General features: G+C 36.8%; 1 protein-coding gene across 1 annotated transcript in view; it reads left to right on the top strand.

Moving 5' to 3' along the window:
* RRM1 (ribonucleotide reductase catalytic subunit M1) overlaps window positions 1–14296 on the top strand; it is a 37575-nt gene that overhangs the window by 594 nt on the left and 22685 nt on the right. The window contains exons 2-6 of the mRNA XM_019449617.2: window positions 6809–6897; window positions 9355–9532; window positions 10595–10695; window positions 12674–12733; window positions 13634–13673. Of these exons, the coding sequence (XP_019305162.1) occupies window positions 6809–6897; window positions 9355–9532; window positions 10595–10695; window positions 12674–12733; window positions 13634–13673 (468 nt within the window). The remainder of the gene's footprint in view (window positions 1–6808; window positions 6898–9354; window positions 9533–10594; window positions 10696–12673; window positions 12734–13633; window positions 13674–14296) is intronic.

Raw genomic sequence — 14296 nt, 5'->3', positions numbered from 1 at the left:
AAGTGCAGAGAGAGGTCTGGTGACTAACGCAAGGCCACCCAATTAATTAGTTGATGGTGAGGCCAGGGTTCGAACCCATGGCTAACATCGGAGTTGTATTGGAAAACCCTGGGGCTGATGAGCTGTCCTAGGGACTGGGAGGAGCCGGGAAGAAGGGACTCAGCCCTAAATGGGCACCTATCAGTTTCCTGATCTCTTTTGTGCGGTGAAAAAGAAAAGATCTTAGACACAGACAGACACCCCTGGAATTTGCCCTTTGCACGACGTGTGTTGCCACTTGCCCCAGGAGTGGTCTCGGAGGAGTTTGGGACTGGGACTAGTGATACAGAGTCAGAGTAGGGTGGCAAAGACAACTTCTGACAGGATGAGTACTGGGAAGGGCCTGGGACTTGTGTTCTTCCTCAACAGTTATTTCCCGTTAGACTTGCTGAGTTTCTCCTTTTTGCCAGCCCTTTGCTTGGCAGTGTGAAATTATAAGAGGAGACAGCCCCTGCCTTGCCAAAAGGTTTAATCGGTTTGGAAAAACAAGAGCAAAACATACATTTAGCAGAGAACCGTATGAGGCAGGTATGAACAAGTTTCAACTTGAACCTACTTGCCCCTGTTAAAGCAATAAAGTTATTTCAAAATTGTAGGCACTTAGTAAATACTGGTTGACTGGATATTTTGTCCACTAGGCTGTGAGTGTTTCAAACATCGGGACTTTATGCCTATACTTGGCACAGGACTTACCATGAATAGGAATTCAAAGAATGAATGAGAATTATTTTAAAATATAGGATGGATATAGGGGTGCCTGGGTGGCTCAGTTGGTTAAGCGTCCGACTTCGGCTCAGGTCATGATCTCATGGTCCATGGGTTCGAGCCCTGTCTGGCTCCGTGCTGACAGCTCAGAGCCTGGAACCTGCTTCAGATTCTGTGTCTCCCTCTCTCTGCCCCTCCCCCGCTCACGCTCTGTCTCTTTCTCTCTCTCTCTCTGAAAAGTAAATAAACATTAAAGAAGTATATATGATATAATAAATGCTAGGGGTAGGCAGGTGGTTGATTTGGTTTTGTCTGGGTAGTTTAATAAAAGCCAAGAGATGGAGAAGTGGACAGTGGTGGTCCATCTTCTAATCTTTAGTATCTTGAGAACATCATTCTCTGAAATTCCTAGTCTTCCATTTTAGCTCACGAAACCAAAGACCAAAATACACAGTGTACTTTTATTGGTCCTTTCCTGTGAATGAGACGAGCATCTAGTTTTTTAGACCTTTGAAAAAAGGAGGATGAGGATCCCCTTATGGTAAGTCTGTAACAAATAGGAATTGAAAACTTGTGAACCTAAATTACTGGAGTAGGTAACACCTCTATGTTATATTTTTCAGCTTTGGGCCCACTTTAAAATGCTGTAGTTTAGATGGTACTTCCTACCAAAATAAGCTCTGAAAGGCAGGGCTTATTTTGTTTCTCATTCCTTCAGAGAACATAATTTGATCCAGATGAGTCTCTGCTAGATTCTGCCAGTGTAGCATTTAGCAGGGCTTGTTAATATACAAAGTGGTACTTCGGTTTCTTTTATTTTTGACTTTTACGGGCTTAGGGTTTTTCTTTTTCTCTCTCATTTTTGCCATGCCAGTGAGTAGCAGACTGACTTATGTAGTTTTTTTAATTTTAATGTAATTATCCAGGAGGGCAGCTGGCAGTCAACCTACTAGTATAGTAGTCCTCCCCCACTTATCCGGGGTTTTGCTTTCCACGGTTTCAGTTACCCGGACATCCGTGATCTGGAAGCAGATGATTCTCCTGAGTATTGTCAAAAGGTCAATAGTAGCCTAACTGTACATCACAATGCCTATGACTTTCACCTCATTTCATCCCATCATATATTCATTTTGTCATCTGACATCATCCTGGTACCACGAGGTATTTTAAGAGAGAGAGAGAGAGAGAGAGAGAGAGACCACATTCACATAATTGTTATCATAGTATATTGTTATAATAGTTTTATTTTATTATTAGTTATTGTTTATCTTTACTGTACCTAATTTATAAATTAAACTTTATCATAGGTCTGTATGTACAGGAAAAAACAGTATATATGAGGCCCAGTATACTTTCTGTGATTTCAGTCATCCATTGGGGGTCTTGGAATGTATCCCCTGTCACAAAGGGGGTACTACTCTATTTACTCAATGTGCTTATATCTTGCTAAGCACTGTGAGGGAAATAATAGAGGAAGAAGGCAGCTCCATCTTCAGAGATCTTAGGATTGTTAGGGACATAGGATTAATCATATGAAAATTGTTAGGTAACAGAAGGAAATAGTAGATGAGTATTTCTCTTGCTGTCTTCAGCTATTTTTTTTTTTTTTTTTTTCCTAATGGGAGAGTATTGTATTCCTCAGGGAGATTAAGGTTAAAGAATAAAAGTTGAGAATCATTGCAATAAATGCAGTGTAGCTGACTGAGTTGTAAAGTGTGCTTTAGAATGCAGTATAGGGTTTTCAAAACATTGGGTTGTAACCCATAGTAAAAATTATATTTTACATCATGACTGAGAACATGCCAGTCTGTGTGTGTGTGTGTGTGTGTGTGTGTGTGTGTGTATTCATGAAATGAAATTTTTTTTTTTCAAAATAATTCCTTTTAAAGCATCCACTTGTACTCTCATAATCACTCTTCTATTCCCAATCTGTTCTCTAGCTCTCCCTCTCTTTTCCCTGCTTATCTCCCTCCCTATTTTCTCCCTTCCTTCTTAATTCCCTTTACAGCCCACTGTATTATTTTGCAAGTCTGTGTGGATACTCTGCTGGGCACTGAGATTAAGGCTGAGTAGGCAGACATGGTTCCTGTTTTCAAAGATCTTACAATCAATTGATAAAGATAGACACATTTATTTTCATTATTTTTGTTTTAAGTTTATTTATTTTGAGAGCAAGCGAGCGTGAGCTGGAGATAGGCTGAGGGAGCGAGGGAGAGAGTCAGCACAGAGCCCAAGACACAGCCTGACCCAGGGCTCAGTCTCAGGAACCATGAGATCACGACCTGACCCAAAATCAAGAGTCAGACTCTCCACCAACTGAGCCACCCGGGCGCCACAAAGATAGACATGTTTAAGAACTTAATATAATAAGATATGATACTCTGAAAGGTAAAGTAAAGGCTGTAGGAGGCCATTCATTCAGTTTTTCAGAAAGCATTTATTTAGTACTTCTTTGTGCCAGGAACTGTTTTAGGTAGTAGAGATTACAGCAATGAACCAAACAAGGTAAATCCCTTTTCTCATGGCATTTACATTCTGGTGTGGGTGAGAGTGGTATGTATATGTAAGAAACAAGTAAATATAAGAATCAGTCAACTTCAGATCATGATTAGGGAGATGATGATAGTAAAACAGTAATGTAATAAAGGTGATTGAGAAGGTAATCTTAGGTTAGATAGTCAGGGAAAGGTCTGAGGAGCTGGCATTTGAGCTGAGCTCTGAGTAGTATTAAGAGCCAGCTGTGTGAAGATCTGTGGGTTAAACATTCCAGGTAGAGGGGATAGAAAATCATACCTTGTAGAAGAGGCACATCCTTGGTTAACTTACAGTATAGCAAAGTCTTCCTGAAGAGAGAATCAGAGAAGTTTGTAATCAGAGGACATCAGACAATTAGTATTCTAGAGGATTTCAGAAGAGGAAGAGGTCAGTGTAAGTTTGAGTGCTTGGGGCAGGTCCCGTGGTATAAGCATTGATGTGGGTGTGGGAATGGGAGGCGCTATTGGAACTTAATGTTATTTTCACAGGGAACAGGTGAAAAAGTGATAGAGGGCCAAATTAAGGAAGATTTTGCTTGAGAGAAGAGGATAATGTAGGCAGTGAGAAGCAGGGATTAATGATGTGATGAAGTCAGCATCTGAGTTGCAAAGTTGACCAAGTGGAATGATAGGCTAGAAAATGGGCCTTTAGACTTCCCCTTCCAGGGTGAGTCGGTATAATTGCTGTTGTACTTTTTGTCAGTTTCCTGATTAACTTGGCAGCTGCAGAAATCTGTTTGCAAATATTGCTTTGTGATCATCTGTCTGCTTAGTTAGCCAATTGGTAGAGCATTGAGGGCCTAGTCCCCGTGTGGGCCAGTAAATTAACTCTGTTGCAGGGTTAAACACTGCATATGTGAATCTGGCCAGAACAGGAGATCACAATGGTGGTCAGAAAGAGGGCTGTCATAGTGTTCAGATATTAGTGCAGAAGAAAAAATATCCTGTTTTATTGATCAAAGGTTAGTAGCGGTGTCTTAATTTTAATTTATTCTTCATCCAACATTTGAGAACTTACCTTGGGTCAGCCACTGAACTAAGTTTTAACATAAAGATGTGAATGAGAAGGCCAAGTGTAAACATATAATTAACACATTGCCCTTTAGTTACTAGTTAAAAAGGATTGGGGGTGGGGAACAGAGAAGATAAACCAAATGAATCAGTTTGGGGTACTAACATTTATTGAGTGCCTCTTTTGTATCATATACTGTGATCAGTGTTTTCCCAATAAGAGCAGCTTTTAAAAAAAAAAAATGAGATATAATAACTGTAATTATACCAAAGCTTTTAAGACAAAAGCTCTTTTTTACCTAATCTCATTTTGTTGTTATAGTAAACTGATGTAGTAAGAAGAGGTATAATAATTATCCTCATTCTGTAAATGAAGATCTGTAATGTCTGGTCATATTGTGTGGCTTGCCTAAGACAAGCTATTTAGTGATTGGATGTATTTACTATTCTTGACAGGAATAAATAAATAAAGGTTGGATGAACTACTATTGAAGTTAAACTAAGAATGATAGGACTTTGTCTGGAAGGACAAAGAGGACTATATTCTGAATACAGAATCGTAAAAGGACTAACTAGATAAGGTCTACATGTATTTGCTTACCATATCCCAGAAATATGAAAACTAAGAGGTTGGAAAAAGCAAAACAAAAACTAAGAAGCCTCTGGAAGATTGTCTTGAATTACAAATAGAAGTATGTCTTTACATGGTATGAAGTACATTCAAAATCATGAGTATGAAAGACAAATTTATCATGAAGATGTTGGACAGGTTTTAAATAATTTAACATTTCTAAATATTTGAGTACCTTGCTAGGCCTCGGTTCTTGGTCGGGGCACTGGACAGTGTATTGGTAAATAAAACTTGCAAAAATATTTTTTCCTTTTGGAAGTTATATTCTAGCAGATGAGTGGGGAGCTCACACGGTAAACAAATACATAAATAAAGTACATAGTAAGTCAGATGGTACTAAGTGCTGTAGAGAAAAACTAAGCAGAGAAGGAGGAGGGGGGTAAGAAGAGCAAGGCTGTGTTTGGAGCATTGCAGTTTATTTATTTATTTATTTTTGTTAAAAAATTTTTTTTTAGTTTATTTATTTTGAGAGAGAGCAAGCAGGAGTGGGGAAGAAGCAGAGAGAAGGAGCGAGAGAATCGTAAGCAGGCTCCACACTGACAGTGCAGAGCCTTACACGGGGCTTGAACTCAAATCATGAGATCATGACCTGAGCTAAAAACCTAGAGTTGGCCGCTTAACTGACTGAGCCAGCCAGGTGCCCATGGGGTATTGCAGTTTAAAAACAGGGTGATCAGGGGCACCTGGGTGGCTCAGTCAGTTGGGTGTCCGACTTTGGCTCAGGTCACGATCTCACTGCTTGTGGGTTTGAGCCCCACGTCAGGCTCTGTGCTAACGGCTCAGGGCCTGGACCCTGCTTTGGATTCTGTGTCTCCGTCTCTCTCTGCCCCTCCCCTGCTTATGCTCTGTCTCTCTCTTAAAAATAAATAAATGTTAAACAAAATAAAAATAGGGTGATCAGAGAAGCCTCACTGGGAAGATAGCATTGACCAAATACCTAAAAGAGTATAGATAGCAAGGAGGCCAAGGTTGCCAGGGTTGAGTAAGTGAGGAAGGTGGGAAAGAAGAAGGTAAAGTTGGGGAAGGGCAGGGGCACACAGGATAGATTGTGTAGGATTCTATGGACTATAATGATTGTACTCGTAATGATTTTGACTTTTATTCTGGAGGAGATTTGCGGGGGATAATGTCATGATTTTGACTTAAGTGTTTTTTTTTTTTAACGTTTATTTATTCATTTTTGAGAGAGAGAGAGCTCACAATCAGGTGAGGGGCAAAAAGAGAGGGAGAGAGAGAATCCAAAGCAAGCTCTGAGCTGCCATTGCAGAGGCCAGTGCAGAGCTGGAACTCACAAACCGAGAGATTATGACAGGAGCTGAAGTCAGACGCTTAATCGACTGAGTGACCCAGGCATCCCTGGACTTAAGCTTTTTGTTTTTTTGTTTGTTTATTTATGTATTTTGAGATAGAGAGAGAGAGACAGCGAGCAAGGGTAAGGGCAGAGAGAGAGAATCCCAAGCAGGCTCCATACTGCCAGCGCAGAAGAGCCCGACATGGGACTTGATCCCATAAATAGTGAGATCATGACCTGAGTTGAAACCAAGAGTTGATGCTCAACTGACTAAGCCACCCAGGCACCCTGACTTAAGTTTTAAAGAATAATTCTGACTGCTATCTGGGATAAAGGGAGAAGCATCATTTGGGAAGTTATTGCAAGAATCCAACTGATTTTTAATGTAAAGGAAGAAGGGAAGACTTTCAGTATAAAATCCCTACTTTTTGAAGACACAAAAAATTTTTTGATGAATCTGTTGGGGTCTGAACTTTTTATCTGTGAAATAGCATCTCATGTTCATCAATATTCAAAGTTCGTGTGTTAATTACCTTTGATTCTTTGACATCGCTATGTTATTAAGTGCTAACGTGAATTGCATGGTTTGTTCTTCAGATGGCCGCCAAGAGCGGGTTATGTTCGACAAAATTACGTCTCGAATCCAGAAGCTATGTTATGGACTTAATATGGATTTTGTTGACCCTGTAAGTAAATATGGTTTATATTTAAACCTTGTTTCATATGATTCTTTTTACTAGTCTCTTATCTCTTATCATTCACTTGATACATATTTTGGTTTGATATTTTGGTTATGGCGTTGGATATAAAATGTGAATTCATTGCTTAATGCTTATTTTCTAAAAAACAAAAACAAAACAAAACTTACTTTCTAAAATTGGGTCCTGTGAGTTCTTTTCAGAGAACTATGAAAAGAACTCACAGAACTCACTCTCTGGAAAGAACTCACAGGACCCAAATTTAGAAAGACTTCCTTGAGTAAATTGTTGTATTCATAAGTGGAAAAGCCTGTAGAAAAGCTTTTTTTGGAGTTATGGTCATTTGGATAGGAACTGGTTTGAAATTTGCTTTTTTGTTATCTATGTAGAAAGAATACATTTAAGTAATATAAAGTGGATTTCATGGACAACATTTAAATTAAGGAGAACTATTCATAAGCAAGTTTTTCTGTTTTTCTCATTTTTTGTAACTTAGCTACTCTAGACCCTTATCAACTCTTCTCTGGATTGCTGTCTGTAGTGGTCTCTAAAGTGTCCTCCTGGTCTTCCTCTAATCTTGCCCTCTTCAGATGCATTTTACACATAGCTTCCAAGATGATCTTTGAAATAGAATCTATAAGAACCCTTTTTCCAAACCCATTCATATTGCCCCAGCTTTATTTAGGTATTTTATCTGTACTGTTGTGGGGCTGGTGCTGGCCTCATAGCATTAATTACGTGATATGGAAATTCGTTATATGTCTCTGTCCTCCTCTAGAATCGAGGGTGGGCTGTGTCTTATTCTTGTGATATCTAACAGTGCTTGGCATATATGTAATTAGACACTTGATAAATATTGAATTGACCAAAATGTTCAAAAGAAAATAATTTTAAATAACCTTAGAATATGCATATTATAAATTCTTTTATATTTAACAATATAAATAATATTATAAATAAATAGGAATGTAAGTAAAATATACTTATATTTTACATTTGTTTTTATATTTAGGAATTCTAAATAATAACTAGAATAGTTGAATATTAGAGTTGGAATGAATCTGAGAGATCAAACTATTTCATCTTCCTGGTTTAGAGATAAGAAAATTCCAAAGACAGGGGAGTGAGATGTACCAGTGACTTGTTATTTTATCCTGAATTCTGATTACTTGCCATGTAGCACCAGAAGCTATTCAGAAGACTTCACTCCTCTTTTACTGAACATAACTTATATCTTGGATCTGAGAAGAAAGTGATCAGGAGCAACTTGGGCTTAGGTATAATATAAGTAGAATTGATTATAAACTAGTGATACACACACACACACACACACTTTTTTTGAAGGGGGCATGCTTTGGTTAACTGGGAAGTGCGTTGATTTTCTTTTGGATTAAGGTGTCTTAAAGATTCAGTCAACACTTAGAATTTGTTTTTCTTTATTTTGTTTTTAATGTTTACTTATTTTTGAGAGAATGCGAGAGACAGTGCAAGCAGCGGAGGGGCAGACAGAGGGAGACACAGAATCTGAAGCGGGCTCCAGGCTCTGAGCTGTCAGCCCAGAGCCCGACGCGGGGCTCGAACTCACGAACCGTGAGATCAATGACCTGAGCCGAAGTCAAGACGCTTAACCGACTGAGCCACTCAGGCGCCCCTAGAATTTGTTTTTCTTAAAAATATATGGTAATAACTTGTGCACTGTGTGTTTTAAAAAGGGGAACCTCTTACAGTATGGTCTTGAAAACAGTGAAATACAGTGAGGTTGAATGGGATGTGGAGCAGAAGACTTAGTAACTGTGGGCAAGTCCCAGTATCCTGAGCCTTAGTTTCTCATGTAGAGTGGTGATGGTAATAATGTCCATCTCACATGGTGACTGAAATGTCAGAGAAGATTATGAAAATTGAGCTACTTTGTGGCTACTTGTGAAGTGCTAAAGAAAGGGTAGTCATTAAATTATTTGATGAGTCTGCCTCAACCCTAATTTATACCTTTATCTCCTTTAATTGGAATGATTGAAGTTTGATTCATTTGTTTTCTCATCCTTGTCCTTAGGTAGAATTGGGGGGAAATGGGTAAGTATATAGCTCAAACCCTGGTCACAGAGGGAGAATTTGAATGAAAGATGAGGAAATACTTATAAAATCACTGGTTTGTTTTTAGCTATTTTCTTGTGAGACTATTAATCTTTATAAAAGCTATACTTGGATTTTCTGTTTGTTTGGTGATACCTCTTCATAGCAAATGTAGTATGCATTGTCTGGTGGATCTATTGGTTTATGTGTTCTTATTACTAAGTTTCCCATAGTTTATTCTGAAAGATAATTTTTCAGGAAAGGTAGTTGTCTATTTTGTTTTGATAACAAATTTGATGGCTTTATTCATTGCTCTTTTAAGGAGGCTAGTGGTTCTTGGAGAAGCTCAAGTAATTCGTGGTTTTGTTTTTATAGGCTCAGATCACCATGAAAGTAATCCAGGGCTTATACAGTGGGGTCACCACTGTGGAACTAGATACTTTGGCTGCTGAAACAGCTGCGACCTTGACTACCAAGCACCCTGACTATGCCATCCTGGCAGCAAGGATTGCGGTCTCCAACTTGCACAAAGAAACAAAGAAAGTGTTCAGTGGTGAGTCTCCAGGAAAAAGTTAGACTTCTCAGAAAATTTATAAGGCTACTAAAATGAAACCTTAAATATCAAAAGTTACGTCTTACTTTAAAAGTGTGCGTGTTAGTGGCAGAGAAGAGACTGGAACTTCTGTTTCTCCATGCTGCTGACCTGCATGAGAAAGTCAGTGGATCCTTTTCTTCTCTCTCTCTCTCTCTCTCTTTTTTTTTTTTTTTTTTTTTTTATTAAAGCCCATCAGTGGTTGGTGGTGGTTTGGTTGGTAAAATGAGTAATATTTATTGGCAAGTTCTAGGTTGAACAAAATGTCTTTTGTCACCATTAGCAAGCATTTCATTCCATCACTCATTTTATAGCTCAGGGAATGTGGGCAAAAGAAGGTTAAATAATTTGTTCAGTGTGTAAAAAGTGATATATGAAGAGTCAGCTGGTAGACTGAGAGTACAAGTCTTTTGGCTCAATTGCAGATTATTATTATTTGGGGCTCAAATATCACCCTCTTCATTGGATTTATTGTATGTATATTAGTTTTCCCAAAATTGTTCTATAGATTCAAGATAATCCCAGTCAAAATGTCAGCATTATGTGTGCTTATATAAGTTTTATATGTAAATGCAGAGAGCCACACTCTGCTATCTGCTATGATGTCTTGAAGAACAAAGTGAGAGGGCTAACTGTTTATAGAAATGAAATGCTTGTGATGATAAATTATGAATTTAAAGTTGAGTTTCTATTCTGTTGGGATAAAAAACAATTGAGATAATAATTTCTGCTTTTCTGTATTTTCAACCAATACTCAGTGGGGTTGGTCATCAGAATCACTGGGGAATCTTTTTCACATTACAAGAGCCTATGTTTACTCTAACTCTGGAAGATGTTTCCTTTACTGAGGTATTAATCTATATTTATTCAACATGTATACGTTTATTGAGCACTTTCTATGCTAGGCAGTCAGATAGGGTGGCATGAAAAAAAGGGTTGAAAACCCTTAGACTGTTATCTGAGGATTGAATTTGCTGTTAAGTGATTTTGATATTTATTTATTTATTAAAATTTGTTTTTTAGATGTGATGGAAGATCTCTACAACTACATAAATCCACATAATGGCAAACACTCTCCCATGGTGGCCAAGTCAACACTGGATATTGTTTTGGCCAATAAAGATGTATGTATAATGCTTTTCTGGTGAAAATTTTTTTATGGATTCCTTTTTTTTTTTTTTAAAGCAACAAGCATATTTTTAAAAATTTAAACATTATAAATAGTATAGGTAAAAAGTAATTCTTTCTCCTTCTCTGAATCCTGCTTTCTAGAGCAAGAATGTTTTATCATTTTTGACTATATTTTTCTAGAGCTGTTCTATAATATATGTGTGTATGTGTGTGTGTGTACGTGTACATATATATTTTTCCTTTTAGTGGTAGTATACTATGCATACTGCTCTTGCTGATACTTTTTTCACTTTAAGTTTATCCTGGAGATAGTTTTATATCAACATTTATGAACTTACCCTACTCTTTCTAACAGCTGCATGGCTTTCCAGTTTATAGATTTATTATCATTGTACATATATGTAAGAATTGCTCTGGTGATGAATATTTGTTTTCCATTTCTTGCTGCAGCAAATATCCTTGTATGGTAGGTGCTTTGCTCATAGATGAGTATATCAGTAAGATAAATCCCTTCAGTGGAGTTGCTTAGCCAAAGAGTATGTGCATTCAAAAATTTAGTAGACATTGCCAGACTGACTCCCAGCATAAAATCTTTAGAGATCTTGCTCAGCAACTTAAAAGTTGTCCACTTGTGTTTTAATCCCTTTCTTAACTAGATCCCACAGGACAAAAAAGGGAAAGATGTGTAGGTCTAGCCAGCCCTTTTGTACATGGATTTATTTACCATGTTTTTACCTTTGGTAATAGAATGATTAGTCAACTGTCTCTCTAAATGTGTATCTGATGTTAAAGAGGGTGAGAGAAAACTGAGTTGTTGTGTGTTGTTCATATGTGTAATCTTGAAGACAGGTTAAAAACAAAAATAGGGGCACATGGGTGGCTCAGTTGGATGTATCCATCTCTTGATTTCAGCTCGGGTCATGATCTCACAGTTGTTGGATCCAGCCCTGCCTTGGGCTCCACGCTGAGCATGGAGCCTGCTTAAGATGCTCTCTTCTCCCTTTGCTCCTCCCCCCCTCATGCACGCTCGCTCTCTCAAAAACAAAACAAAACAAAACAAAACCCCAAAAATAACAGCAAAAACCTGTATTTATAAAATAAATACTGATAATCATGTATTTCAGTTCCCCATTACTTGGGCTAGGCACCTACCTGCCTTTGACAACAAAGATGCCCTTAAACATTTAAGAGTAAAGGAGGAGTGTCATATAGATTTTTCTAGTTCTTGGGCATGGATCATTATACAGAAAGCATTTCTGTTTTGTGTTTTGAAGAACAATAATAACTCCATTTTTTTTCTATCCAAAATGACTATTTGTACCTAGTTGCTTTTGTTTTCCTCTAAACAGCTTTATAGCAAAGAAAAACTCTGTAACAGTGACCAATTTTGCTATAAATCTCATTGTCATGACACTAGTTTATTTAAAACCTGCTAAAAGACCATAGATTTTGAAGAGCCTTAGAATTGATGTAATCCTACCCTCTGTCATTCTTTATTAAACTGTTATGTGCAGTTTAAAATGGGCTAATTTTGAAATAAAAATATGTAGTAGTAAATATGTGGTACTAATACCTTTAAATTAACAGGTAGTCTAAAAACATGTTTAAGGATGATAATGTCTCTTTTATGCTTATGTTCTTTCCTTCTTTAATTACAGATTAACTGTAAATATAATAGGGGAAGTTTGGAAAATCCCATTTATATTTTTACTTATGTACAGCTTACATATACATGTTCTCTTTTAGTCTTTTAATATACATGTTTTAAACCTAATCAAGATACTCTATATACTGTTTTACTTTCCTAATGTTAGATATAAATTTCTAGTCTACAACAATACTTAGTGTTCTTCCTTTGTATCCTATGTCAGTTTTAGTTTCAGGGCTGAAAGAAATCAGATTTTGTGAAAATCTAATTATCTTAATTATGGTTTTTTTTTGTTTGTTTGTTTGTTTTTTAACCTCTATTAGCGCCTGAATTCTGCCATTATCTATGACCGAGATTTCTCTTATAATTACTTTGGATTTAAGGTAAATAATGGGTTTTAAATAAGTGGGAATTCCTCATTAAATCAGCAAACACAGGTTTTTGTTTATGTTTTAATGATACAATTATAAAAACAATAAGTTTTGGGAGTTGGGATGGACCTGGGGGATTAGGTTAGGGTGGCGATGGTTGTTTGAATTCAGGAAAGATAGCTTAATCCATTTGCAGTTTTTGAATTTTACAGGTATTACTTGTGGATTACTTAAAGAGATATGTAGATACTTGGCTAGAATTATTCCGTATTATTCTATTTATGTAACAACTATTTATTGAATCCCTACCATGTACAAAGTGCATTTTCAGGTACTTTTGTGTTGATAAACAGTATTTTGCAATGATTGAGAACATGAATGTCAGGCCATCTGGGTTCAAATCTCTGCTCTCTTATTGAGCTGGTTAAATTTTTTTTTTTTTTTTTTTTTTTTTTAAGCTGGTTACTTAATCTCTCTGTGCTTATTTCCTCACCTTTCAAATGGGGATAATGATAATAAAATTTCAACAATAAATTCTCTTGAGAATTAAATGACTCTGTGTATGTGTGTATTGCTTACATCAGTGCCTAGCTTTACAACAGCACTTTGTAAGTATTAACCATAATGATGATGATGACGGTGAATACCACGACTTCTGCATTTAACATTTTACACATTAATATAGAGCTGGCTTTTTCTAGAAGTTTTCATGTAGTCTTTTCCAAAACAGATGGCCAATTGATAATGTTCCAGACCGAAGCTAGTAAAAGTATATTCTTCTAAAAGCTATTCTTCTCATTTAAAATAATACAAAAACTGAGAATATTTCAATAGATTGCCTTATTGGGAAAGCTGTATTGTGTCTTTAAAAACTGTGCTCTGGAAGTTTTTTGGTTGCTTTGCTTTTTCTAGACTCTGGAGCGGTCCTATTTGTTGAAGATCAATGGAAAAGGTGAGAAATGAACATGTTTGTTATATTTTCTGTTTATTATATTGAATATAGAGCTTTGAGCTATTAGCCTTAACATTTCTATTTGAGCACTAACATTTTTTTTTTCAGTTTTTTAAAATTAATTAATTATTTTTTAATTTACATCTTAGTTAGCATATACTACAGCAATGATTTCAGGAGTAGATTCCTAATGCCCCTTACCTGTTTAGCTCATCCTTCCCTCCTGTAACCCCTCCAGCAACTCTTTGTTTGTTCTCTATATTTAAGAGTCTCTTATGTTTTGTCCCCCTCCCTGTTTTTATATTATTTTTGCTTCCCTTCCCTTATGTTCATCTGTTTTGTATCTTAAATTCCTCATATGAATGAAGTCATATGATATTTGTCTTTCTCTGATTAATTTTGCTTAGCATAATACCCTCTAGTTCCATCTACATAGTTGCAGATGGCAAGATTTCATCCGCCGTATGTATGTGTGTGTGTGTATATATATATATATGTATATATATATATATACACACACACACATACACACACACACACACATACACACCACATATTCTTTATCCATTCATCTGTTGATGGACATTTGGGCTGTTTCCATACTTTGGCTATTGTCAATAGCA

Source organism: Panthera pardus, unplaced genomic scaffold (assembly GCF_024362965.1).
Source record: "Panthera pardus isolate Hobbes unplaced genomic scaffold, ASM2436296v1 HiC_scaffold_12, whole genome shotgun sequence".
In the NCBI taxonomy this organism is placed as follows: Eukaryota; Metazoa; Chordata; class Mammalia; order Carnivora; family Felidae; genus Panthera; species Panthera pardus.
This window is presented reverse-complemented; position numbering and strand designations above follow the sequence as displayed.